This window comes from Emydura macquarii, unplaced genomic scaffold, assembly GCF_026122565.2.
Source record: "Emydura macquarii macquarii isolate MOO-44397 ecotype Brisbane River unplaced genomic scaffold, CSIRO-AGI_Emac_v2 contig_3235, whole genome shotgun sequence".
Taxonomy (NCBI): domain Eukaryota; kingdom Metazoa; phylum Chordata; order Testudines; family Chelidae; genus Emydura; species Emydura macquarii.
In genome coordinates, this window is record NW_027133372.1 from 418,628 (window position 1) to 443,393 (window position 24,766).

Here is a 24,766-nt window from a genome sequence, read left to right on the forward strand (position 1 = left end):
ACTAAACGTTGTTATGGTAGCATGTCTCCTGCAATGCCATACATAAGTACGGACATGAAACTCTGCTATGGCAGATCCCCAAATGTGTGTCTCACACGGCTTGAACAAATGCAGACAAACATAAAACTGAAGCATCTGTGCCTCCCAGAGGCATGCACACAGGAACAATGGACTGGCCTGAGCACCTGATAAGGCGACGCTCATTTGACTTCTCTGAGAGAAATCGTGCCCATCGCCGGACATGGCCCATCACCTGACCCCAGGAGGTGTGGAGGAAACTTCTTAAAAGAGAGAGGTATCTTTGTCTCTGGACTCTAGAGCTCTCCCTTGGAATCCATCTGCAATGCAACATCAAGGACGCTGAGAAACTGCTCACAGGGACAGGGCAGCGGAGAGGCTGGCTGCAAGATCCACCTCAGCCAGCTTGTGGGTCAGCCAACATCAAGGACTAAGAAGCTACTGAAATATTAAGTTGAGGTTAGAATGCGAGTTACCTTTTAGTTAATAGTGATCTAATCTCTTGATTCATATTAATCCAATTTATAATCACTTAAAATCTTGCTGTAGTCAATAAACTTGTTTGTTTGATCTAAAGCAGTGTGTGTGGATTGAGGCTGTGCAGACACTTCACTTCGAGTGACAATATGGGACATATCAGTTTCTTTGATAAATTGACAGACTGTGTAATGAGCTCGCAGGGTGCAGTGTACTGGGGTCAGCACTGGGGTCAGCTGATGGGCCATGTCCGGCGATGGGCACAATTTCCCTCACTTAAGTCAAATGAACATCGCCTTATCAGGTGCTCAGGCCAGTCCATTGTTCCTGTGTGCATGCATCTGGGAGGCGTGAACGCTCAGCTTCGTGTTTGTCTGCCCTTATTCAAGCCGTGTGGGACACACATTTGGGGATCTGCCATAGCAGAGTTTCATATCCGTACATATGTATGGCATTGCAGGAAACATGCTACTATAACAACAATGTTCAGTGTCATGAGCATTCCACACCACCTTACATGACATGCTTTGCATGAAACCATACACAGTTACTCTACAGGGGTGAACAGGAATGATACACAAATCACACCATCAGGGTGTACGTGGGGTACAGCGCGTCACACAGGGATGGGACGATACCAACATCCTGCCCCCTTCTGTGGTCACGTGGGGGTGGGAACAGACACTGGTAACTGATGGGTTTCTCGGGTCCGAGGTACTCCCGCCGTGCCATACCCCCTGAAAGCTGCCAAGGGCCCATCCCAACCACAGATGCTGCTCCTGAGCTGCTCCTCTAAGCTGCAGATGCTGGAGGTGACCCTGCGAAGGCACCTGCCAGAGATGTTGCAGGTGACATGGCTACACCTGCCCCCACTGCCTGCCTGTCCCGGGCCAGGACTGAAAACCACCAGATGAGGCAGAAGCAGGGGAATGTCCCTTTGTCTCCCCATGGGACACGTGTTAGAGATCAGGTGAGGAAGGAGAGCAGGCCCCACTGCCCTATGGCTTAGGGGAGTAGCATGGGGGGCAGGGCCCCAGGCACTGGCTGCTCTCCCAACCGCGCCGTCCCCACTTCACCTCGTGCCTCCCAAAGTCCAAGCCCAGCTCCAATTCCTGCTGCTCACCCAGCATAGCCGGCAGGACCTCCCCAGCCAATCACAGGGCAGGTTGGCTCCATATCAGCCAATGATAGCACAGACAGGCTCTGTGCCAGCCAATCACTGGATGGGGAAACTCTGTGCCAGCCAATCAGAGAGCTGGGTAGCTCTGTCTCCCTCCACATCCCCATGACCATCCCATAGCTCAAACATGTGTGGGTCTTTAACCTCCTTCCCCCTGCTCAGGGTCTCCCCTGCCATACCAGCCCAGGGGCCACAAAACAGGGGTCAGACCTATATTCAGGAGGGTAAGCCACCAGCTCACCCACCTCCAATGTCTACCCTTGATTTATCTATGTCCGTGGAAAGGACCCAGTTCTCGCCCTTCAGGAAGGAGGGACACGCCCCAGCCACCCTCAAGTGCTCATGCTGGAGATAAATAAAGAAGTCAGACAAAGGGTGTGTCTGGTGGTGGGGGAAACTGAGGCACAAGGGGACAAGGCACTTGCCCACGGTGACACGGCAGATTAGTGGCAAAGCTGGGAATAGATTGCAGGGGTCCCTGCCCCCATTGTGTGTTCGGGTTGCGGGCCCCCTAGCTGCCTGTGCTGGATCCCAGCTGGTGTTTGTTCTCCGCTGGCTCAGGCCCGGCTGCAGGATGCTGGGAATCCACAAATACTTTCACCACAGAGGGATTTTCCAGGGAGCTTCGCTTGGAAGCAGCTTCTTGTCATCCTGTGTGACAAGAGAACAGTTCAGTAGCTGAAACAGAAACCGGGGGGTCCTGCCCCGCTCCCTCCAGCGTCCCCTGAAGGAAGAGGCTGGGACTGGAGCACCCTGGCCTCATAGGCAGCAGTCCTGCCCCATTCCCTATGTTGAAGTAAACTGCTTAGGCCTTAAATTTGGTCAAGAAATGTATGTCTTATGAGTAAAGGGAGGGGGTAAAACAGAGAGTGAGAAAGTGCTGAAAAATGTAACTGTGCTGAAAAATGTAATTGTCTGAACTGAAAAAATGCTTGTACTGCAGTTTGCTTGTGTCTGTAACCTTGACTAATGATAAGAAGAATGAATGCTGTAATTCTAACACTGTTATAAATATATGATAAAATCTGCCTGAAGGCGGACACCCTTTACTGACCAGAGGCAACTCTGTCAGTGGCTCTTCCCTTGCATATGCTTGTGCTTCATAATAATAAAAGAGTCTCAGATCTCTGATGAGCCTCAACTAAAAACGCAGAGTGAAGCCTCGTTTCTTCCACAGTTCTTTGGTGCCGTGACTTGGATCGCTAAACGCCCAGTCAGGACCCCACAAGCTGCAGGCCGTCTCCCTCCGAACACTGGCGCGCCACACCAAGGTAAGAGACCTTTTGAAATCTCTGATGGGGTGCTCGGTGGAGGACTGCCCGTTGGGTTGGAAATCCTGAACAGTGGCTGACGCGATCTGAACTTTTTGAGAGGAGGCTCATCAGACATTCTGGTTAAGGTATGAAGGTGACTAGTCAAGAGTAAAAGCTTGGGGGGTTGTGTGATTGTGGTTATAACCAGTGTGTGAATTGAGACTATAACTGGTGTGTGAATTGAGAAAACCAGCTGGGATGTATGAATTGAGATTATATTGTGTGAAATGAGATTATAACCGCTGACCAGGTCTAGGACTTAAGCCGAGTTCAGCCGCCCCAGGGCTGTCTGATAAAAGGCAGAACTGATCGCAAGGGGGCTCGGTGGAACCCTGTGATCCAGTGGGAATGACTATTTTTCTTTCCTCCCCTTTATCCACGGTAATGAGTCTGAAGCCACAGTAGGAGACACCGCTGGAGTGCCTTTGGCATTTCCCTCGGATGCGCCCTGTTGGCAACAGGACTCCCTTTATGAACTTTCCTGTGTGATTGTACCCATGTGAATTGAGAAAAATGGGGGTCGGAGGGTCAAGATGCCTCCGTCCCACCAAAGGGAACCCCAGCATTTTATATGTGTACACATTATGGCCAAAAGACTGGCAGGTATCTGGGTAAATGGAATTGGTATACCAGAGAGGATCCTAGTAAGTAGTTTCCTGTGATTGGTACTTTTGATTTAGATAAAATTGTACACCTCCACGGAGCCCTAGAGTCACCCACACAGGCTCAATGGGATGCATATTTTGATTGGTATAAGGAAACCCTTAAAAGACTGCATGAATCCCGGGTAAGGAATCTAAAGGACTCCCAAAAAAATTTGAAACTTCAGATAAAGGAACTGAAGACCCAATGCAAACCTGGCCAGGCTTGCCCACCTAGCGCTCCACATGTTCCTTTGTATCCGGCCGAAAATATAGTAGATTATTTTAGCGCTCTTTCTCCCCACACACACATATTTGCACTTTTGTTTTTATTGCAAATATTGTGCTTGGTGGCTAAGTTTTACAATCACAATACGCCACCTTAAGAATGCAGCTCAGTAAAAAAAACCAGTAACTGATAAATACAGAAAAGAAAAAAAAAAAAAAAAAGGAAGGTTTTAAATCACAGAACTACGTCGCCGGTGAAATGTTAAAATTATGGCAGCCAAAAATAATGTAATAAAGTGTAAATATAGTAAATGAAATGAAAAAGTAAGTAATTTAAGAAAAGAAGAGGAGTTAAAGGTAACTTTTGTAAAAAATTAATACTACAAAAAGTTGAAGGAAATTAAACAGTTAAAAGATGTGGAAGTGTTCAAAGGTAACAGTTGTGGAATTGTTCAAATGGTAATAGTGTTATTTTTATAACATTTAGAAGAAATTTTGTGTGTGTAAATATATTGTCTAAATTTGTAAGGGTTTAAGGATTTAAACTAACACTTTTGGTTTGTAAAATCCTATTTTGTTGTGATTTGTTTTTGTTAGTAAAGTAACCCTTTGGGTACTTCTGTGCTTTATAAAATTCAATATCTTTTAAAAGCCAAAGGTATGGCTGTGGAAAAGTCAACCAGATGCAGGAAAATATGGAGATAATTCCTCTGTTTTGCCTGCAATCGCAAGGAGATTTTGTGAAAGAAAGAGGTATTTTAAGCAATAATCTGCCACCCCCAAAAGGGGGTAGAAAATGTTCTTTTTGTATTTCAGAACTTCAGGAAAAGTGGGCATCAGCAAAACAGCTGAAGAACACACCATGAATTTCTTATTGCAATTAAAATTGTGTCTTGTGCTTTATGCTGATTATCTGTAAAATCCAAGCAAGGACCCTGCAGGTCGCTCTACCGCACCAGTAGCTGCAAGTATATCATGTTCCCTGCCCCGGGCCCCTGAGTTGCAGCAGAAGGGGCTGCATGGAAAACTGTTGTTTGCCCTGGCTGAGTCGATGGCCAGAGCAGCTGCCCTCAAAATGACAATTGACAGTCAAGGAGTGGTTCACTCAGCCCACCATATTCAACAGTTAATTACACATTATTGATATAATATGTTTACCAATTGGTCCCCGAGAGCCAGCCAATTTTTAAGTTTGATGTTACATCCAATTGTTCTGATGTTAGGTGTGATTGTGTTAGCTAGTATTTGTAATATATATGTTTGTTATAAGCTGAAAAGGGTTCATAAAAGTGTTTTGTATTTGCAGTGTATTGTTTATGGCCAGACCATACCCGCCTTGTCAAGGGGTGGATTGTAGTGAAGATCGCGGAAGATTTTGTGACGTGCTTGAGATAGTGACACAGCAGGTCTGGTCGGGACCGATTGGGTAGTAAGTGGGTTGTGTGACCTGTTTTGTAGTTTGCTATCCGGTTGTGTTTTGTGCCAAGAGCAGCAGGGGTGCTAGCAAGCTCATGTGCTGTAAATTTGCCAGTGTTTGCGGTTCTCCATGCTGTTGCTGCCCTGTTGTTGAAAACCAAGACACAGCATTTATCAAATGCTCACTTAACAAAATATGAAATTCTTTTGTTGTCTGCAGGCCATATTACACTCACCCGGTGTTCAGTCCTTACCCACCCCTCTGCAGGGTGAACCCCATGATTGTTTAATTGTGACCGCACACCTCACCATGCCTTGAATTGATCTTAAAAATACCCCCTTGCAAAACCCGGATTGGGTGTTTTATGTTGATGGCTCTTGTCAAAGAAACTCTAAAAGTAATCTTGTCTTTGGCTATGCTGTCTGTTCCCAGCACAAGGTCATTGAAAGTAATCCTCTCTCTTCTGTATATTCTGCCCAAGTAGCTGAACTTTTTGCTGTAACTAGAGCTTCTATCCTGGCCAAAGGTAAATCTGTTAACGTTTTCAACTGACTCCCGTTATGCCTTCGGTGTTGTCCATGATTATGGTCAACTCTGGAAACAAAGAGGCTTCCTCACTTCGGGAGGCTCACATATTAAAAATGGATCTTATGTTGCTGCTTTATTAGATGCTTTATAGTTACCTTCTACCGTTGCTGTTGTTAAATGTCAAGCTCACCGAATTCCTTAGAATGAAGTTACTTCTGGAAATGCTTTGGCAGACTCTGCTGCTAAGGCTGCAGCCCTTTCCGCACCTCAGGCCACATCCGTGTTTTTGTTCACATCTGTCCAGTCTCCTATGGCTACTACTGAGGATGTTGCCCTCCTCCAGGATCAGGCCCCAAAAAGTGAAAAGAAACATTGGAGACTGGCAGGGTGCCTTTTACAGCCAGACCATTTGTGGCGCTCCCCCAGACAGCTGCCTGGTGGCACCCATGGTCCTTTTTCCTTACTTTGCTCGAGTACATCATGAGGTAGCCCACTTAAGCAAAGGGGGGATGACAGAAGCAGTGAAACAAGATTGGTATGCCCTTACTTTCCCCACTGTAGCTCACCAATATTGCCATACCTGTCCTATTTGTCAGGCTCACAATGTGGGTAAACTGGTAAAAACAAAAAGAGCAGCACATCCCCCACCATGGGGACCATTTGTAAATATTCAGATTGATTTCATTCAAATGCCAAAATGTATTTCATATGAATATGTATTGGTAATTGTATGTATGTTTTCAGGATGGGTCAAAGCTTACCCATGTGCAAAGGCTGACACTATTACAGTCAGCAAGAGATTTTTGAAAGAATTTATCCCTCACTTTGGGATCCCTCTGTCTATCAACAGTGACAGAGGCACTCATTTCACAGGCCAAGTTATGAAAGAAGTTTGCAAGGCCCTTAGTATCCAACAAAACTTTCATTGCCCATATCACCCTCAATCTGCAGGGGCAGTGAAGAGACAAAACAGCGTCCTGAAAAATAAAATAGTCAAAATTTGCAATGAAACCAACCTCAAATGGCCAGATGCCCTGCCCTTAGCCCTTAGCCCTTATGAGTATGAGGTCATCATGTAACAGAAAGACTGGACTATCACCACATGAGATCCTAATGGGACAACCCATGAGGCTCCCTCGTTCTCCACCAGTATCAACTCACATGATGGATATTAATTTAGCTGATGAAACTGTTTTGGCTTATTGTCAGGCATTAATGAAGTGTGTTAAGGCTTTTTGTTCACAGGTACAAGAAGCCCTTCCCCAAAAACCTCAAGAAGCGTGTCACGATCTACAGCCAGGTGACTGGATCCATGTAAAAGTCCACCAGAAAAAGACAGCCCTGAAACCACGTTGGAAAGGCCCACTCCAGGTACTCCTCGCCACCAACACTGCTGTAAAGTGCCAAAGTCACCAGTCCTGGATACACGCCTCACATTGTATAAGTACCTCTGCACCTGTAAAAATAAGGTCAGAGGAGCAGGGTGCAAGTGCTTTCAAATTCTCCCCTGTTCAAGAAGAGGATTTGCCACTCCAGAGCGAAAAGGATGTGCCACAACGTCATCCTTACCACCTCAGGAAAAAGACTTAAAATTCCTCCAAGTCACTGGTTCCCTAAATGGGTATGGCTAGTGATCTTCTGGATGTTCTGTATTGGCATTATCTGGATGGCTCTCTTTTGGTCTAGGCAGGAAGAAGAATGGTTCCTGATTGCCAGCACACCTGACGAGGAAATCCCCAAGGTCCATGGGGTAGAAGACCGACAACCTGATGACTCTGAGGTACAATTAAAAACTAAATGACTGGACCATAGAAGAAAACGCTTCTTGGACTGTACTAACACATTTTTACAAGTAATTGACCAACTACGAAAATACTGACATGTGTCTGAGGCTATGTCTACACTGCAGCACTAATTCGATTTAGCTTAATTCGAATTACAGAAAGCAATTTATAGAAAGCGCTGCAGACTGTCCACACTACAGTGTTTGTGCTGGTTTCTTGTGTCCACACTGGCCAGCCTTAATTCAAATTAGAAAGCAGTGCAATGTGGGAAGCTATCCCACAGTGCAACTAATCATAGAGGCTGTTGTGACGAGTGTCATCATCCCAGGATGTAGCGCTGCTTCCCCCACCCTCTTCCCCCCACCCCCAAACAAACAGGAAAAGGATTTTCATGCTGTTTCTTTACTCCCCCAGTTTCCATTGCTGCAGGCATATGGAGCCAGCTGAACTGTGCTCTCATTTTGACCGTGACAAATACATCGCATCTTATCCTGGATTACTTTAGAACTGTATGCTGTTTGCCTTTTATGCTCCCCCTACTAACCCCTGTATATTGCTTGCCTTTGATTTTGATTCTACAGGTGTCTGTAGAATGTAAGATAAATAACAATGGAGTCAGTTAGTATATTAATACAGTGATACAAATGTTTCCAGTTCACTCTTGGAAAGGATGATATAATGTATCCACATGTAGCACTGTGAATAAACTCTTAAGAAATCAATTTCCATAATTGGCTACTGAAACAATGTAGCAAAGAATTTCCTCTCACTGCTGGCATTTAAAACCCATTCATCATGCGGGGAGGGGGATGGGTTGTGAAATCTTTCAAAGGGACAAACATTAAAGGGCTAAACTTTCAAAGGGACAAATCAGAAAGGGACAAGCTGCAAAGGGCTTGCTGGGCATTTAAAATGCACTCACCACGCGGGGAGGGGGTGTGAAATCTTTCAAACCCTTAAAGAGACAAACTGCAAAGCGCTTGTTGTGTGTGTGGGGGGGTGATCGCAGCTTGGATTTTAAACCCATTCACCGCAGGAAATGAATATTTAAATCTTCCCGGGGCTGCTTTGGGGGCAGGTACTGAAATGGGGCATCATAGGATACAGTCTGGAGGCCAATTAATTCGAATTAAGTCCCATTGCGTCCACACTCACACTAATGCGAATTAACTGATGTGCTTCAGGCGCTAATCCACTTGCAGAGGTGGTTTTATTAATTCGATTTTAAAGGCTCCTTAATTCGAATTAACAATGCGCAAGTGTAGACGCGGGAGTAATTAATTCAAATTAAGGGACTTTAATTCGAATTAAGCCACCGGTGTAGACCAGGCCTCACTGTTGGATTTGCAGTCATGTTCCCTTGCATTCTGGAAAAGGTATACGCATGGCTCCGATTGTGTTAAACACCACACAAATAGTATAAGGAGTTACCATTCCTTTTCCTGGAAAAAAACAAACTTGGGCTGATATAGGTTGGAATAAAACAGAATACATCCACCTAGCTTATAGGGCCCAAGGGGAATACTGCTTTAAGTCCAACCAATCCATGTGGGGGAAGAATGCACTCCACAAAAGTATAAAGGTTGGTTATAGCATCTGTAACTATACCTTTACTATCAACTCTACAGGGTATGTAGCCCTGAATGGGAGCTCTTTTAGGGGCTATTATCCCTACCCCCTGAACATCAGTTATTATGGCATTCACTTAATGCAAAGCTCTGTAGCTTACTCACAAGAACATATAGGTTTAGTGGGTCATTATTTCATTTGTGGGAATAAGGCCCATAAGAGATTACCCCCGAGGTGGAAAGGCTCCTGCTACATCGGAGCTATCGTCCCTGCCATTAGGAACACACCCACACTACCCCAGAGCAGACTCCAAAACCAAAGAGCAATCACCGAGGCCCAACTATATTGGGGTATCACCTTACCTCACCTTGGAGTTGCATACTCTGTCAAGAAAATAAGGCGTGCTGCTGGGGTGCTTGAAGAAGTGGCAATGCCACTACCCAGGACTTTGGACACATAGCCACTGAAATGGATAGTATACGACAAATGGTTCTGCAGAACCAAATGGCCCTAGACTTTACCCTAGCAAGCAAGGGAGGAGTGTGTGCCCTGATAGGACCCAAATGTTGTGTTTACATACCAGATAACACCCATGACATCTTCACACAAGCCAAGCATATTAAAAAAAAAAGTAGCAAAGCTCCATGAAACAAATCAACGGAGCCTGTGGTCTTAGCTCAAAGAATGGGCGTCTAAAATTTTCTACATCATGTTACTTGTATTTGGGGGTATTATTGGCATTTTTGTGTATATACAAGTATTCATAATGCTTATAAAATGTTGCTTCAAATGTACTGCAAAGAAAATGCAAAAAGGTATGCTGAGCCCAGAACAGAAAACAACAGTATATGTATGCTAAGATAAAAAAAATGGGATGAGCAAGTAAAGAAAAAAGTTAAAGACTTAATAAATGTGGAAGTTTAAGGCAGTATGGTGCTATAAAGCACCAAAGGGGGGAGCTGTTGAAGTAAACTGCTTAGGCCTTAAACTTTGGTCAAGAAAAGTATGTCTTATGGGTAAAGGGAGGGGGTAAAACAGAGAGTGAGAAAGTGCTGAAAAATGTAACTGTCTGAACTGAAAAAATTCTTGTACTGCCTTTTGCTTGTGTCTGTAACCTTGACTGATGATAAGAAGAATGAATGCTGTAATTCTAACACTGTTATAAATATATGTTAAAATCTGCCTGAAGGTGGAGACCCTTTACTGACCAGAGACAACTCTGTCAGTGGCCCTCCCCTTGCATACGCTTGTGCTTCATAATAATAAAAGAGTCTCAGTTATCTGATGAGCCTCAACTAAAACCTCAGAGTGAAACCTCGTTTCTTCCACACCGACAGCACCATCAGCGGGGAGAGGCTGGGCCTGGAATGTCCTGCAGTGCATTGCCCCCTGTGTGTCAGTCCCACTCCGCCTACCCCCATGCTCTCACCCCTCTTTGTACACAGAAGGGGCCTGATGGTGCCTTGCGTCTGCAGTGACATAACTGCCCCAGCTCTGGGCCACACAGACTCTATTAATGGTTCATTCGCACGGGGATAAGAGGCTGGAGCAGCCCTGAGGGAGAGACCCAGCAGAGAGAAGACAAGCCGCTGTCAGGCAGAGCCATCAATGCCCCAGGGACACCCGGTCCTCCCATCTTCTCCAAGGCTGCTCCTTACTCCGGCACAGAGACTGTCCAGGTGAGTGGGAGCCGCTGGGGCTGTGCTAACCCTGCACAGACCAGCCCTGGTATGGCTTGGGCCACAACCAACCATCCAGGACATGTCACTGTAGGTCTCTGGTAAGTAGGGGGGCTGCACCCAGATCACTTTGTTATTGTAGGGTCTCAACTCTCACAAACACAGCTTAGCAAATTGTGTGAAAAAACTGTTGTGAAGATTTGTTGTCCCTTACAAGTCCAAAAAATTCCCACTTCGTCACATGTGACCATCCTGACGAAGGGCAGCCTGCGGTGTCAGCCCCACCGGTGGGCATGGGTGAGGGTGGCCATTTTGGAGATGGGCAAAAATCTCTCCCAAGGTGTAGAAGATCACAAGATGCTTGAAACCAACTGATAAAAATTGGGAGACTTCTGACAGAGTCATGAGACTAGGAACTGCTGATCCTCCCCCTGCTCTGACAGGCTTCCCCCCACCTCCACTCCCGGTGTCTCTAGCAGGTCCATGGCGCCGTGATGAACATAATCCACGGGAATCCAGCTGGGCACGAGGTGCTGGTGGATTCATGGCCAGAGTTCACAGCCGTCCTCACCCAGCCACGCACAGAGGTGCTGCCACTCAGCCACTGTGCTGCAACTGGGGAGCCTGGCTGGCTTGGGGTGGGTGGGTGATGGGATTCGGGGGTGTTTCCCCTCGAAGGGGAGCTGGCTCTGATCTGGCCCCAGAGAGGGGGCTTGGCTGGCTCAGGAGGGCAGAGATCTGGATCTGGGGCCTTTCCTCTCTGCAGGTCCAAGTGGGCGCCAGGCTTGCTGGGGAGGCAGAAACTGGGATCTGGGGCCCTTCCCTTCTAGGGGGTCCAAGGGTAGGGGCTGTGACCCATCCGTGCCCAGGGTAGCCACCTGAGAATGCCAATGTCAGGGCAGGCTGCAAAAGGAGAGCAGATTCTCCCAGCGCTGGTGGGTGACACTGAAGCCCAGATTCCCAACCAGCCACAAACTGCTTCTCATTCCCCTACACTGGTTAACAAGAAGCCAGTCCACAAATGCCCACAGTCCCCTTTACTGCATTCCAGTTCCTGGCTCCCAAATCAGCACTAGGTCCAGTAAAGAGACCAGTTATTTAAACTCTATGTTCTTTATTAAAAAGGTTCCCTCTGACCCCAAGGGTCAGCCACAGTACCAGATCAATATAAGTTTGGATCTTACCTAAAATACCATGCTGGCAGCCAATCCTTTAGTAACTAAAACTAAAGGTTTATTGTAAAAAGAAAGAAAGAAATCATGAGAGAAATGTTAGAGGATTAGAGCAATCACATACATACAAATGATTAAAAGTCCATATGCATCAGGTTTCTGGAAGAAATGTGGAGTTGCAAGCTTGTATAGTTCCCTCTGGTACACATCAGATATCTGAATGGGTCTAAGTCTTTCGGTTCAGTTACAAAATGAATAGATCCAGAGGTAGGTGTGTGTCTGCAGCTGGACAGGAACATAGACAAAATGGCTTCTGTGGTTTGATCTTATATACCCTCTGTCCCTGGCCATGCAGCCTGTGGGAAGTCAGAAGAAATAAAATGGAGTCCAGATTCACATGGGCCAATCCTGGTAACTCTACAGGTATGCCTGGGGTTTCTTCCTGGGCCCCTTGCCTCTGTGAATGTCTTAATGGGCCATTAAGCAGGCTATTGTCCTGCCACCTCTCTGTCTGGGGTGTGTCCCAGCCAGCCCAAACTGACATACAGAAATATCAAATACATCCATAACTTTCAATTCACATATACTAGATGACCATAAGTATTACCATCTTACTCAGCACAATATATTCGTTCTAACAGTACCTGACATGGTATAGCTCACACCAATTACTATGATTCTGGCACACTGATGTCACACAATATACTAAATGACCCCCCCCCCCCCCCGACTCAAGCCAGCCCACGTGACAGGGGCCAGGCTGGCTCGGGGGGCCAGGCAAAGTAGTGGTTCATTGGGAATTCCCCACTCAGCTCCGTGTCTCCCCGACAGGTGGCAACGGACGACTCTGATTTCTACACCAACACGTACGCGGCGTATTACCGGGACCTGGGTGCCTGCCGGGCTCTGCTCAGCAGCACCGTCAATTGGGGCCAGGCCTTCTGCATCCACGGTAACGTGGGCCCACAGCACTGGGGAGAGCCCCACTGCAACTGAGCACATATCTCCCGTCTGGGCCACAAATCCCAGGATCCCACTAAAGTACCATTGCCTCCAGGCTGCTGGTAATGCACGGTATTGTCTGGGGCTGCCTTCCCCCGAGTCCCACAGCCACTGCATCTCCCCCTAACGACTGGGGCAAACTCCAGCAGCCTCCTAGAGTGCCAACCCGAGCCCTCATGCCCCCTGGGCTGCTCCCACGTGCCCCATGGCCTCCAAATGGGCTGGGATTGGCTCAGTTGATGCAGGCCCACTTTCGTGAGACCTGCCTGCCGGTGGATTGGCTTGGTCCCCTCTCCTCCCTACATGCCAGGCTGGGTCCCTTACAGCCACCTTCCCCAGTCAGGGGCATTTCTCAGGGCCTGTCGTCACCCCCTGCAGGGCTCCAGCACGGGCTGCACATGGCTTTGAGGGAAATTGCTGGGACCGCAAGGGGACAGCTGAAGGTGTCCAACTACTTCACCTACCTCCAACCGGATCCCAGCACCATGCCCGAGATACAGTCAGTGTCTGCCTGGGGCCTGAGCATGGGAGCGGGAGAGAGGCGGTGTGGCACAGCTTTACTAGAAGGCCCTGAACTGGCCAGCTGGCCCCATTCCTCACCCAATGTGGGCCTCAGGCTCAGGGGCCCATCAATGGCAGCATCTCACTGGGATTGGCACTGCCCGCATGGCCTGCGCTCTGGCTGCTCAGGGTCCTCACAGGCACTGGAGAGCTCAGGCATGGGGGGTGTGGAGCAGAGGGGGATGCACTTCAGCCCCCACATAAGGACTCCCAACACAAGAGGTGTCATTTCAGAAAAACTCGGGGGCCCAGGGGAGCAAAGCTGGGTTGGACTATAGACAGCACAGGTGATAATATGACATCCTGCAAAGCCAGGTGGGGCAAAAAGTGGAGCAAATTGATCTATGGGGCGGGACAGACCAGCCACAGGGACCCACCCCCCCTGGGGCAGGAGCATCTTCCCTCCCCAAAGCCCGTTCAGTCATGGGTGGTTCACTCTGGTCCCCCGTGAGGGGTCAGGCTCCCGGGGCCATCCTGGGAATGGGGAGAAGCTTCCATGAGGAAGGAGAAGCCCCCTCCACAACCCACTAAGCGGAGACATGACACAGTGCTCCTTCCACCCGTGTTACTGGGGAAAGGCTCCACGTTCCCCACTTCCCTGAACCAGCCAGTTCCCCAGCCCCAGGGCCATATTGAAGCCGCCGCCCCCTCAAGGGGAAAGGCCCCATGTTCCCTGTCCCACTGAGCCTCCAATCCTACAGCCCTAGTGCCGGATCGGAGGTGGTGCCTGTCATGCTGTCTGGATAAGGGGGGCCCCTGAGGTGTATTCAGGAGCTCCGATTACTCCTTTCTACACCAGTCTCGCGTTGGGGGTGTCCTGCGGGCTGGCTTGAGTGGAGGGGGCATTTAGAATATTGGGTGACATCAGTATGGCAGAATCATAATAATCCATGTGGGATATGCCATGTCAGGTACTGTTAGGAAGGTTATAATGTGCCAAGTAAGATAATAATACTTATGTTCATGTGTAATATTTGAAATGGAAGTTATAGATGTATTTGAGATACCTGTATTTCAAATTTGTTCTGTCTGGGCAACACCCCAGATAGGAAGGCTGCAGAACAATGGCCTGCATAGTGGCCCATTAAGGCATTCCCAGGTGCAAGGGGCCCTGAGAGAGAAGCCAGCATCACCACTGAGTCACCAGAACCTGCTTACCTGACTCTGGACGCCATTGCAGGCAGCCTGCCTGATGAAGCACCAGGATTGGCCCATGTGACTATGGACTCCATTTTGGGTCTTGTGACTGCCCACAAGCCGCATGGCCGGAGGAAGGGTTTATAAGATCAAGCCAGAGAAACCAGTTTGTCTATGAGCCTGTCCAGCTGCAGACACACACCTACCTCTGGATATATTCATCTTGCAACTGAACCGAAGGACTTAGACCCATCCAGGTACTGGATGTGAACCAGAGAGAACTATACAAGCCTGCAAATCCACATCTCTTCCGGAAACCTGATGTAAATGGACTTTTAATCATTTACATATCTGTGATTTACTTTAACCCTTTAACATTTCTCTCATAGTTTATTTCTTTCTTTTTACAAGAAACCTTTAGTTTAGATACTAAAGGATTGGCTGCCAGCATGGTATTTTAGGTAAGATCCAAACTTATATTGATCTGGTGCTGTGGCTGACCCCTTGGGGTCAGAGGGAACCTTCTTAGCAAAGAGCAGAGAGTTTAAGTAACTGGTCTCTTTGCTGGACCTAGTGCTGATTTGGGAGCCTGGAGCTGAAATGCAATAAAGGGGGCTGTGGGCATTTGTGGACTGGCTTCATGATATCCAGTGTGGGGTAATCAGAAGCAGTTCGTGGCTGGTTGGGAAGCCGGGCTACAGTGTCACCCACCAGCGTGGGGAAAATCTGCTTTCCCTTTGCAGCCTGCCCTGACCTTGGCATTGTCAGTTGGCAACCCTGGGCACGGGTCGTATCACAGTGCCATCTAGAGGGGAAAGACCCCCTAGCCCATACCCAACTCCTGACCTAACCGGTTCCTCCCTCCCCTGGCTTTAGCCTGCCCCTCTCTGCTCCCCCAGGCTGGCCTCTGCTATGAGAATCTCCTCCCTGGACATCTCCCACGCTGACCTGCTGAACGAGACGTGGCCCTACGAGGGGACCGAGCATAGCCGGCGGTATCTGTCTCACCTGATCTATCGCTTCCCCAGCCCCTGCCTCCTGGACACCACCTGCCACCCCATCAGCTGGTGCCTCAGACTCCTTTGGTGCCATGGTGCATGGTTACACACTGCCCCAGCACCACAGGCATGGCTACATTCGGGTGGTGACCAAAGTCATGGCCAAGCAGAGGCACACACGAGGCTATCCCACCTACAGTCACGTGTCCCCGGACAACCACTGCCCTCTGCTACGTCATTATGCAAATCCCAGGGCCAGTGATGATCCCCTCCTGAGCACCCTAGCCCCGCACCAGCCACTGCTACCTACCAAAGTCCTGTGGCTCAGCAACTTCCATGGGGCAGGGCTGAGGGCCAACAGGGTGGCCAGGAGAATCCAGGGCTCAGCACGGTGCCCAGTGGAACTAGAAACATCTCCCCTCTCTCCAGCACCATAACCCATCTCAGCCCCATGGACAGGCCCCTACCCCAGTCACGGTCCATCCTGGCCAATTTCCCAGTCACGGGATTTAAAAAATCCTAAATTTCACAGGTTCATATATTTAAATCTGAAATTTGTTGAAACCGTGGGGGGCCCAACCCAAAATAGGGTCAGAGTGGGAGAGGTTTGCAAGGTTGCTGTAGGGAGGTCGCAGTATTGCTGCCCTCATTTCTGCGTTGCTGCTGGGAGCAGCGGCTGCTGGCCGGGAACCCAGCTCTAAAGTCAGCGCCCTGCCAGCTGCAGCACAGAAGTGAGGGTGGCAGTCCCGCGATCCCCCTACAGTAGCCAGGTTTCATGGTCCCGGAGGTGTTTTTCACAGTCATGAATTGGGTAGGGCCCTACTCGTGGGGCCAGCCACTGCAGCCCCATAACCAGCCTCCCTGGGTGGAACTTACCCTGACCCCTATAGACATAGCAGCCCCCCTCCAGCCCAGCCCAGCCCTCCTTCTCAGCCCCTTCCTCGGCTTTCAGACTTTGTAGCAACTGTAACCATCTCCCATCCAACAAAGCTACATGCCAGCCAGCCACGGCTCCAAGCCCCTCCGTGTGTGGCTCAAGGAGAATGCCAGGGTGGTGGATGGTGGTGCTGGTGTTACAGCACTAATAATCCAGCCCTCAGCAGAAGTCTGAGAACAAACCATTACTTCTCCTACAACCTGCCTCTGCCATAGGGGTTTGTAGTATTATTATGAAGGGCCTTGGGCCAATGTATTTGCAGGACTGCAGATGATTCAGAAGCTGCTTAAACTAGTTGCAAATCCGTAGGTGACATATGTGAATGCTTGCTGGGAGGAGAACTTAAGAGGTGGGGGCAACAGGGGCAGAGGAGATCAGGGCAGCAGCAAAGGGAGAGGTTATGAGGAGATCGGAGGGGAAGAATAAGGGTGAGTGGGTATCAGTCACCCTCACATTCTTCCCTCTCATGTGTGCCCTGGGATCGGGAAGTCCTGTCTTTCTAGGGGTGTCTAAAATCCTCCTCTCGTGATTCAGAATCTGGGAACTCCTCCACTTTTAGGGGGCTTTGAGTCCTCTCCCTGCCCCTGTGTATGTGTGGGGAGCTGGAGGGTGGCTGTTGCTGTGAGGGTGTCTGAGCACATCTCCCTGCCTCTTTGTGTGCTCCAGGATCTGGGATTCCCTGCCCCTTTATAGGGGTGTCTGACCCTTTTCCTCATCTCCCCCCAGGTGTGCTGGGATCTGTGGGATCCTCTCCCTCTAGGGGGTATCGGAGCCTCTTTCCCCACCCATGGCAGCTTGGAGCCCTGGAGTGCCCCCACCAGCTGACAGGTCCAGCCCTACTGAAGTGGAAAATGTCATGGAGGTGTCTGGAAGTCACAGAATCCATGACTTCGGTGATATAATCCTATCCTTACCCCCTAGTGACACAACATACACAGCTCAGCACTGGAATGAGGCAAACTAGATCTCTCAGAGTACCGTGCAACTTTCCATTGATCACACACCTTTGAGGCAGGAAGAGGGGCTCATCTCTGCCAAGATGAACGGTTTCCCTTAAACCACTTTGTCTCAGTCACCACATTGCTGAGCTGCGCCAGCTAAGCCCTCCACTGTTCAGTACAGTGACACCTAACACACTGAGGGCAGCTGGGGCCCAGGGGCTCTTGGCAGCTCCAGGGAGCAGAGTTTAGAACAGTGGGTGTGCACCTTAACTCCTCATTGCCTGGTTTTCAGATGTGTGAGTTTAGCTGGGCCTGACGTTCTGGAAGGGCCACGTGGCTTCTCCAGGCAACCTTCACTGCACAGTTTCCCAGTGACTTAGCGCTGGCCACCTGGCAGACATGGGCGGAGCGAGGGAGGTGCCTGTGTTTGTGAGAACCCCAGAGACTCAGCAGCCCAGGAGCTCCCAGGGGGACACAGAGACAAAAGGAGGGCGAGCCAAGATGGAGCCCAGAGAGCTGGGGGTACTGAGGCAGCGGTTCTTGCAAACATGGCCTCTGCCTTCAGCCTGGGTTCCAGCTAAGGAACAAACACTGGGTTGCTGCAGATACTGACTGCATTGCTCATGGTGGGTAAGAAACTAGGACAGCCCCACCCCAGGGGCATTCCCATCTTGTGTAGATGGAAACCCCTCCCAGCACCACCCTCCATCAAAGCAACAGGCAGACAGAGGTAGGAGAGCTGCTGTGCGGGAGCCCAGGCCTGGGATAGCTGGGTCTGGGGTTCAGGATTGAGGGGCGCCAGCAGAGCTGGTTTGCTCATGTCCCACTCCTACCTGTGCTCGGTTTCCGCAGAATTCTCCTCCACTGGCCCAGGAAACCTTCTCACCTGCCCCTGCCCCCGCAAGGGCCCCGATCGTGTCGTGTGACTCCAGGGCCGTGCCCCTGGCTGAGGGCCAGGCACAGACTCTGTTAATGGTTCATTTGCTTGGCGATAAGAGGCTGGAGCAGCCCCGGAAGGAGAGACCCAGCAGAGACGTGACAAGGCACTGCCAGGCAGAGACATCACTGCCCCACGGGCACCCGGTCCCCCGTCTTCTCTGGGGCTGTTCCTTATCCTGGCACAGAGACTGCCCAGGTGAGTGGGAGCTACTGGGGCCGTGCTAGCCCTGCACACACCAGCCCTGGCATGGCTGGGGCCACAGGCTGGGAATGTAAATGTAGGGTCTCTGGTGAGCAGAGGGGCTGCACCCTGACTGATTTAGTTTTGTTGGATTGTTACTGCAGGGTGACACGCTGTACCCCATGTACACCCTGATAGTGTGAGTTGTGTGTCAGTCATGTTCACCCTTACAGTGTAACTGTGTATGGTCTCATGCAAAGCATGTCATGTAAGATGGTGTGGAATGCACATGACACACTGAACATTATTGTTAGTGTAGCATGTCTCCTGCAATTCCATAGATATGTACAGATATGAAACTCTGCTATGGCAGATCCCCAACTGTGTGTCTCACATGGCTTGAATAAGGTCAGACAAAGACAAACCTGAGCATCCATGCCTCCCAGAGGCATGCACACAGGAACAATGGACTGGCCTACACACCTGATAAGGCGACGCTCATTTGAGTCCTGTGAGGGAAATCGTGCCCATCGCCGGACATGGCCCATCACCTGACCCCCAGGGGGTGTTGAGGAAACTTCTTAAAAGAGAGAGGCATCTTTGTCTCTGGACTCTGGAGCTCTCCCTTGGAATCCATCTGCAATGCAACATCGAGGACGCTGAGCTACTGCTCACGGGGAGGGGGCAGAGGGGAGGCTGGCTGCAAGATCCATCTCAGCCAGCTTGTGGGTCAGCCAACATCAAGGACTAAGAAGCTACTGAAATATTAAGTTGCAGTTAGAATGCGAGTTACCTTTTAGTTAATAGTGATCTAATCTCTTCATTCATATTAATCCGATCTATAATCACTTAAAATCTTGCTGTAGTCAATAAACTTGTTTGTTTGATCTAAAGCAGTGCATGTGGATTGAGTGTGTGCAGAGACTTCACTTCAAGTGACAATATGGGACATATCAGTTTCTTTGATAAATTGACGGACAATATAATGAGCTCGCAGGGTGCAGTGTACAGCACTGGGGTCAGGTGATGGGCCATGTCCGGGGATGGGCACGATTTCCCTCACTTGAGTCAAATGAACGTCGCCTTATCAGGTGCTCAGGCCAGTCCATTGTCCCTGTGTGCATGCATCTGCGAGGCGTGGATGCTCAGCTTCATGTTTGTCTGTCCTTATTTAAGCCGTGTGAGACACACATTTGGGGATCTGCCATAGCAGAGTTTCATGTCCGTACATATGTATGGCATTGCAGGAAACATGCTACCATAACAACAATGTTCAGTGTCTCATGCGCATTCCACACCACCTTACATGACATGCTTTGCATGAGACCATACACAGTTACACTACAGGGGTGAACAGGAATGATACACAAATCACACCATCAGGGTGTACGTGGGGGACAGCGCATCACACAGGGATGGGAAGATACCAACATCCTGCCCCCTTCTGTGGTAACGTGGGGGTGGGGACAGACACTGGTAACTGATGGGTTACTCTGATCCTAGGTACCCCCCGCTGTGCCATACCCCCGAAAGCTGCCAAGGGCCCATCCCAACCACAGATGCTGCTCCTGAACTGCTCCTCTAAGCTGCAGATACTGGAGGTGACCCTGCAGAGGCGCCTGCCTGAGACGTTGCAGGTGACATGGCTACACCTGCCCCCACTGCCTGCCTGCCCTGGGCCAGAACTGAAAACCACCCAATGGGGCAGAAGTAGGGGAATGTCCCTTTGTCTCCCCCCGGGACACGGGTTAGAGATCAGGGGAGAAAGAGGGGCAGGCCCCACTGCCCTATGGCTTAGGGGAGTAGCATGGGGGGCAGGGCCCCAGGCACTGGCTGCTCTCCCAGCCGCGCCCTCCCCACTTCACCTCATGCTTCCCAAAGTCAAAGCCCAGCACCAATTCCTGCTGCTCACCCAGCATAGCCGGCAGGACCTTCCCAGCCAATCACAGGGCAGGTTGCTTCCATATCAGACAGTGACAGCACAAGCAGGCTCTGTGTCAGCCAATCACTGCATGGGTAGGCTCTGTGCCAGCCAATCAGAGAGCTGGGTAGTTCTGGCTCCCTTCACAGCCCCATGCCCATCACATGACTCAAAGTCATGGCCAAGCAGATGCATGCACGAGGTTATCCCACCTATAGTCACGTGTCCCCGGACAACCACCGCACACAGAGGCTGCAGGAGAGCCAGAGCTTCCAGCGCCAGCCTGGGCTGTGCTACATCATTATCCACGCCCCTGGGCCAGTGACGACCTCCGCCTGAGCACCCTATCCCCTGGCTCCAACCTGTGGGGGTCTTTAACCCCCTTCCCCCTGCTCAGGTCTCCCCTGCCATACCAGCCCAGGGGCCACAGAACCGGGGTCAGACCCATAACCAGGAGGGTAAGCCCTGGGAGGGAAGAAAACTGTCTTTCCTGGCCTCTGCCCACTGACATGGCAGCCATCTTGACTAAGGGCAGCCTGTGGTTCCAGCCCCATGGGCAGGGATGGGCGAGGGTGGCCATTTTGGAGCAGGGCAAAGAACTCCCCCAACATGCAGATCACAAGACGCTGAAACCCCCAGACAAACATTGGGAGGCCCCTGGCAGAGCTAGGAGAGCTGGAATTGCTGCCCCTTCCCTGGCTCTAAGCCCCGCCCTCTCGTCTCTGGCAGGTTTGCGGCGCCGTGATGAACATAAACCGCGGGAACCCAGCTGGGCATGAGGTGCTGGTGGATTCGTGGCCTGAGTTCAAAGCCGTCCTGACCCGGCCACGCACAGAGGTGCTGCCCCTCAGCCACCGTGCTACACCTGGGGGGCCTGGTTCTCTGGGGAGGTGGGGAGTTGGATGTGGGGTTCTCTCCCCGAGGGGACATTGGTGTGGGGACCAGACTGACTCAGGCGGTAGGGATTGGGATTAGGGTCCTTTCCCCTCCCGTGCTGTGCTTCTCAACCTTTCTGGGCTCAGGATCCCTTTGTAAATGTTTATGGCTGGTCGTTACCCAGTAAATAGTCTGGGGGTGGGGAACATGGGGTGGCTTCGGTCACATCCTGCCCCTTGCAGAGGGCGTTGGGTCCTGCTTGGCACCCAGCCCACAGTGGCAGCTCCTGTGCTGTGGGGCTGGCTGGACTTGGCTCTTTGCTCCGGGAGTTGCTGCCTCTGAGGTTCCAGAATCACTCAGATTTGACCTGCCCCGGCTGGACCAAATTTGTGAGAGTGGAGTTGTGACCTTGCTCCCAGGGCTACAGTGCCCCTCACGCAGACACAGCCCACCCACACTCCCGTTGTCATGACGGCTGGGCCTAAGCTGAGCTGTGCTGGGACCCAAGTGTGCCATGGCTGGAGCAGGGAGATGAGCCCAGCCAGCCCCGTGGGACAGGAGCTGCCACGAGACCATTTGAAATATTCTGATGACCCATTTTTGGGTCCTGACACACGGGATGGGAAAGTCTGGTCTAGGGGCCACAGGGTGGGGTCAGGCTGGCTTTGGTTGGAGGGGAAGGCAGATCAGTGATTCATTGGGAGTTCCCAATTCAGCTCCGTGTCTCTGTGGCAGGTGGCAACAGACGACTCTGATTTCTACACCAACATGTACGCGGCGTATTACCGGGACCTGGGTGCCTACCGGGCTCTGCTCGGCAGTGCCGTCAACTGGGACCAGGCCTTCCGCATCCACGGTAACGTGGGCCCACAGCACTGAGGAGAGCCCCACTGCAACTGAGCACATATCTCCCGTCTGGGCCAAACCCCAGCATCCCCTCTAATGTACCATTCCTCCCACACTGCCCAGCTGCTGGGTGGCTCCCATGAGCCCTGTGGGGGCAGATACATGTGGGGTAGCCTCCTGCCTGAGCTGGGCTGGAGTCAGCTCACCTGACCTCATCCTCTCCCCCGAGGGTGAGTGGGTTTCGAAGCTCAGACTCCTGCCCCCTGTGCCAGGCTGGGCTCCCCACATACAGGCGCCCTTTTGACGACACAGTTCAGTCCCTATCCCCACTGCTCAAGGCTCGTCTCTGCCCCCTGCAGGGTTCCGGGACGGGGTGTTGGAGGCCTCCAGGGACATCGCCCAGGCTAAGGGGGTCAAGCTGGATGTGCACCGCTACTTCACCTACTGCCAACCAGATCCCAGCACCTTGCCTGAAATCCAGTCAGTCTCTGGCTGCGCCGCAGGGCCCCACAGAGGGTGGGGTGTGGTAGAGAAGGGCACAGCCTGAGAGGAGAGGACATTAGCCAATGTGGTGCGAGGATGCCCAAGATCTGTCTGGCTATTCCCCATGCAGGGCCTGGGGCACTGGGGTCGTGTTGCCACCAGCAGAATCCCAGTGGGATTGGCACTGAGCCCAGCCTTCCTCAGGAACCCCACGGGGACTGTGCCGTGTAGCCAAGGGCTGGGGCCAGCCATGGGCAGGGAGATCCCTCTTCAGCTCCTGCCCAGAGCCCCTGGCCTCTCCTGGGAAACTCTGAGCCAAATGGCTTCTGTGCCAGCAATGGGGCCCCACCTGCACCCCTGGGGACCGGGCACTCCTGCAATCAGCCAGCAGCCGTGGCAGGGCTTGGGCAGCGAGCGGCCGTGATCCTCTCTCCCTGCACCACGACTCGCCTGCCGAAGGGACATTAGGCAGAGCTGCCACTTGCAGGTTAGTCCCATTCCCCACCCCCTTGAGCCGGCCAACTCCCCTCCACTTGGCTCTCCTGAATCCCACTCCCAATGACCGTGGGAGATGCCCCCTCTGATTGGCTGCCTCTCCCATAGGTCCCTCCTGGGAAAGAACAGCCAATCAGAGCTGATGCAATAAGAGCTCCCGGCTCCTCCCCCTTCCTGCAGTAACATGACACCTTCTCTCGGGAGGGGAGGGGGGAACAGGAATCCTCAGCATGTCAGGGTGGCTCCACTCCCCCTCCTCCTCCTCTGCTGTGAGCAATGGGGACAGGACGGTGATTGTGCTCCCCCTGTCCCTGGGACACCCATCCTGGAATACGGAGAGGGGAGCCCGCTGCAACCCCCACAGGGCTGGGAGGGGTGAAAGGACACCGGGAGGTGCAGAGCGGAGGCTGGGGGAGCTGGGGACAGAGCTGATGGAAAGCTGGGTAGGGACAGGACTGATGAGGAGTGTTGGAAACACTGATGGTCACAGGCACGGGTCAGGGATGGGGGAGTTCAGTTGTCAAGGGCGACCAGCCATCACAGCATCATCTTTTTTTTTTTAAAAAAAAAACCTCAGGATTTTAGGGACAATGTCATGATGCTCGGGTCTGACTCCCCATTGCTGACCCTTGGGGCTTGGTCCTGCTGCTCTCTGTCCCCATAGGCTGGACCCAGCCATGAGACTCTCGTCCCTGGATGTCTCCCACACTGACCTGCTGAACGAGACGTGGCTCTATGGGGGGAACGAGCACAGCAGGAGGTTCCTGGAAAGCCTGATCCGCCTCTTCCCCTGCTTCTGCCTCCTGGACACTTCTGACTGCCCTGTCACCTGGACCATTTCAGACCCATTTGGTGCCATGGGGCATAGCTTTACTTTACCCCAGCACCGGGGACGCGGCTACAGTGGGGTGCTGAACAACATGATAGCCAAGCGGCTGCACGCACTAGGCTATCCCAGCTATGGCCATGTGGCTACAGACAACTACCCTATGCAGAGGCTGCAGGAGAGACAGGGCTTCCAGCGCCAACCCGATGTGAGCTACTTCATCTTCCACAATGCAGCACTGGGTATTGCCCCCATGTTAACACCCAGCTGAGAACCAGGCACGGACCCAGCCTGACTCCCCAGCCACACAGGGGACCGAGCAGGCTGGGGCTAAGGGAAGCCAAGGGAGGGGAGTAGGGGAGTGTGGGGATCAGTGTTAGGCCGAGGGGAACCAGTAACATCTCCCACCCCCAGCCCCACAGGCCTTGTCTTCCCCTACACCCCCTTACCCAGCTTTACAGGGTCTGTCCTACTCTCCCGAGACCCATAACCTGCCCTCTGTGGTGGACCCAACCCATACACATAGCACCCCCCATTCCAGTTCCCTGCACTGCCCCATCGCAGTCCCCCGCCCCACCCTAGCAACGGCTCAAACGCCCTTCCATCCAATCAAGCTA

General features: G+C 51.4%; 1 protein-coding gene and 1 pseudogene across 1 annotated transcript; both read left to right on the forward strand.

Moving 5' to 3' along the window:
• The first annotated feature begins 241 nt into the window (after positions 1-241).
• Positions 242-17,401, forward strand: LOC137142618 (glycine N-acyltransferase-like protein 3). The gene is made up of 7 exons (XM_067532012.1): positions 242-266; positions 1,210-1,343; positions 11,314-11,421; positions 12,838-12,958; positions 13,387-13,507; positions 15,606-15,773; positions 17,368-17,401. The coding sequence occupies exons 1-7, from the start codon at positions 242-244 to the stop codon at positions 17,399-17,401; spliced, it is 711 nt and encodes a 236-aa protein (XP_067388113.1).
• A 1,217-nt stretch (positions 17,402-18,618) lies between these two features.
• Positions 18,619-24,444, forward strand: LOC137142619 (glycine N-acyltransferase-like protein 3; annotated as a pseudogene).
• The last annotated feature ends 322 nt before the right edge of the window (positions 24,445-24,766 follow it).

Coding starts and splice junctions, on each gene's coding strand:
- LOC137142618 (XM_067532012.1), top strand. CDS start 242: ATGGCCCATCACCTGACCCCAGGAG. Junction 1,344..11,313: donor ACCTGCCAGAGATGTTGCAG/GTGACATGGCTA, acceptor TGTCTCTAGCAG/GTCCATGGCGCCGTGATGAA. Junction 12,959..13,386: donor CCAGGCCTTCTGCATCCACG/GTAACGTGGGCC, acceptor CACCCCCTGCAG/GGCTCCAGCACGGGCTGCAC.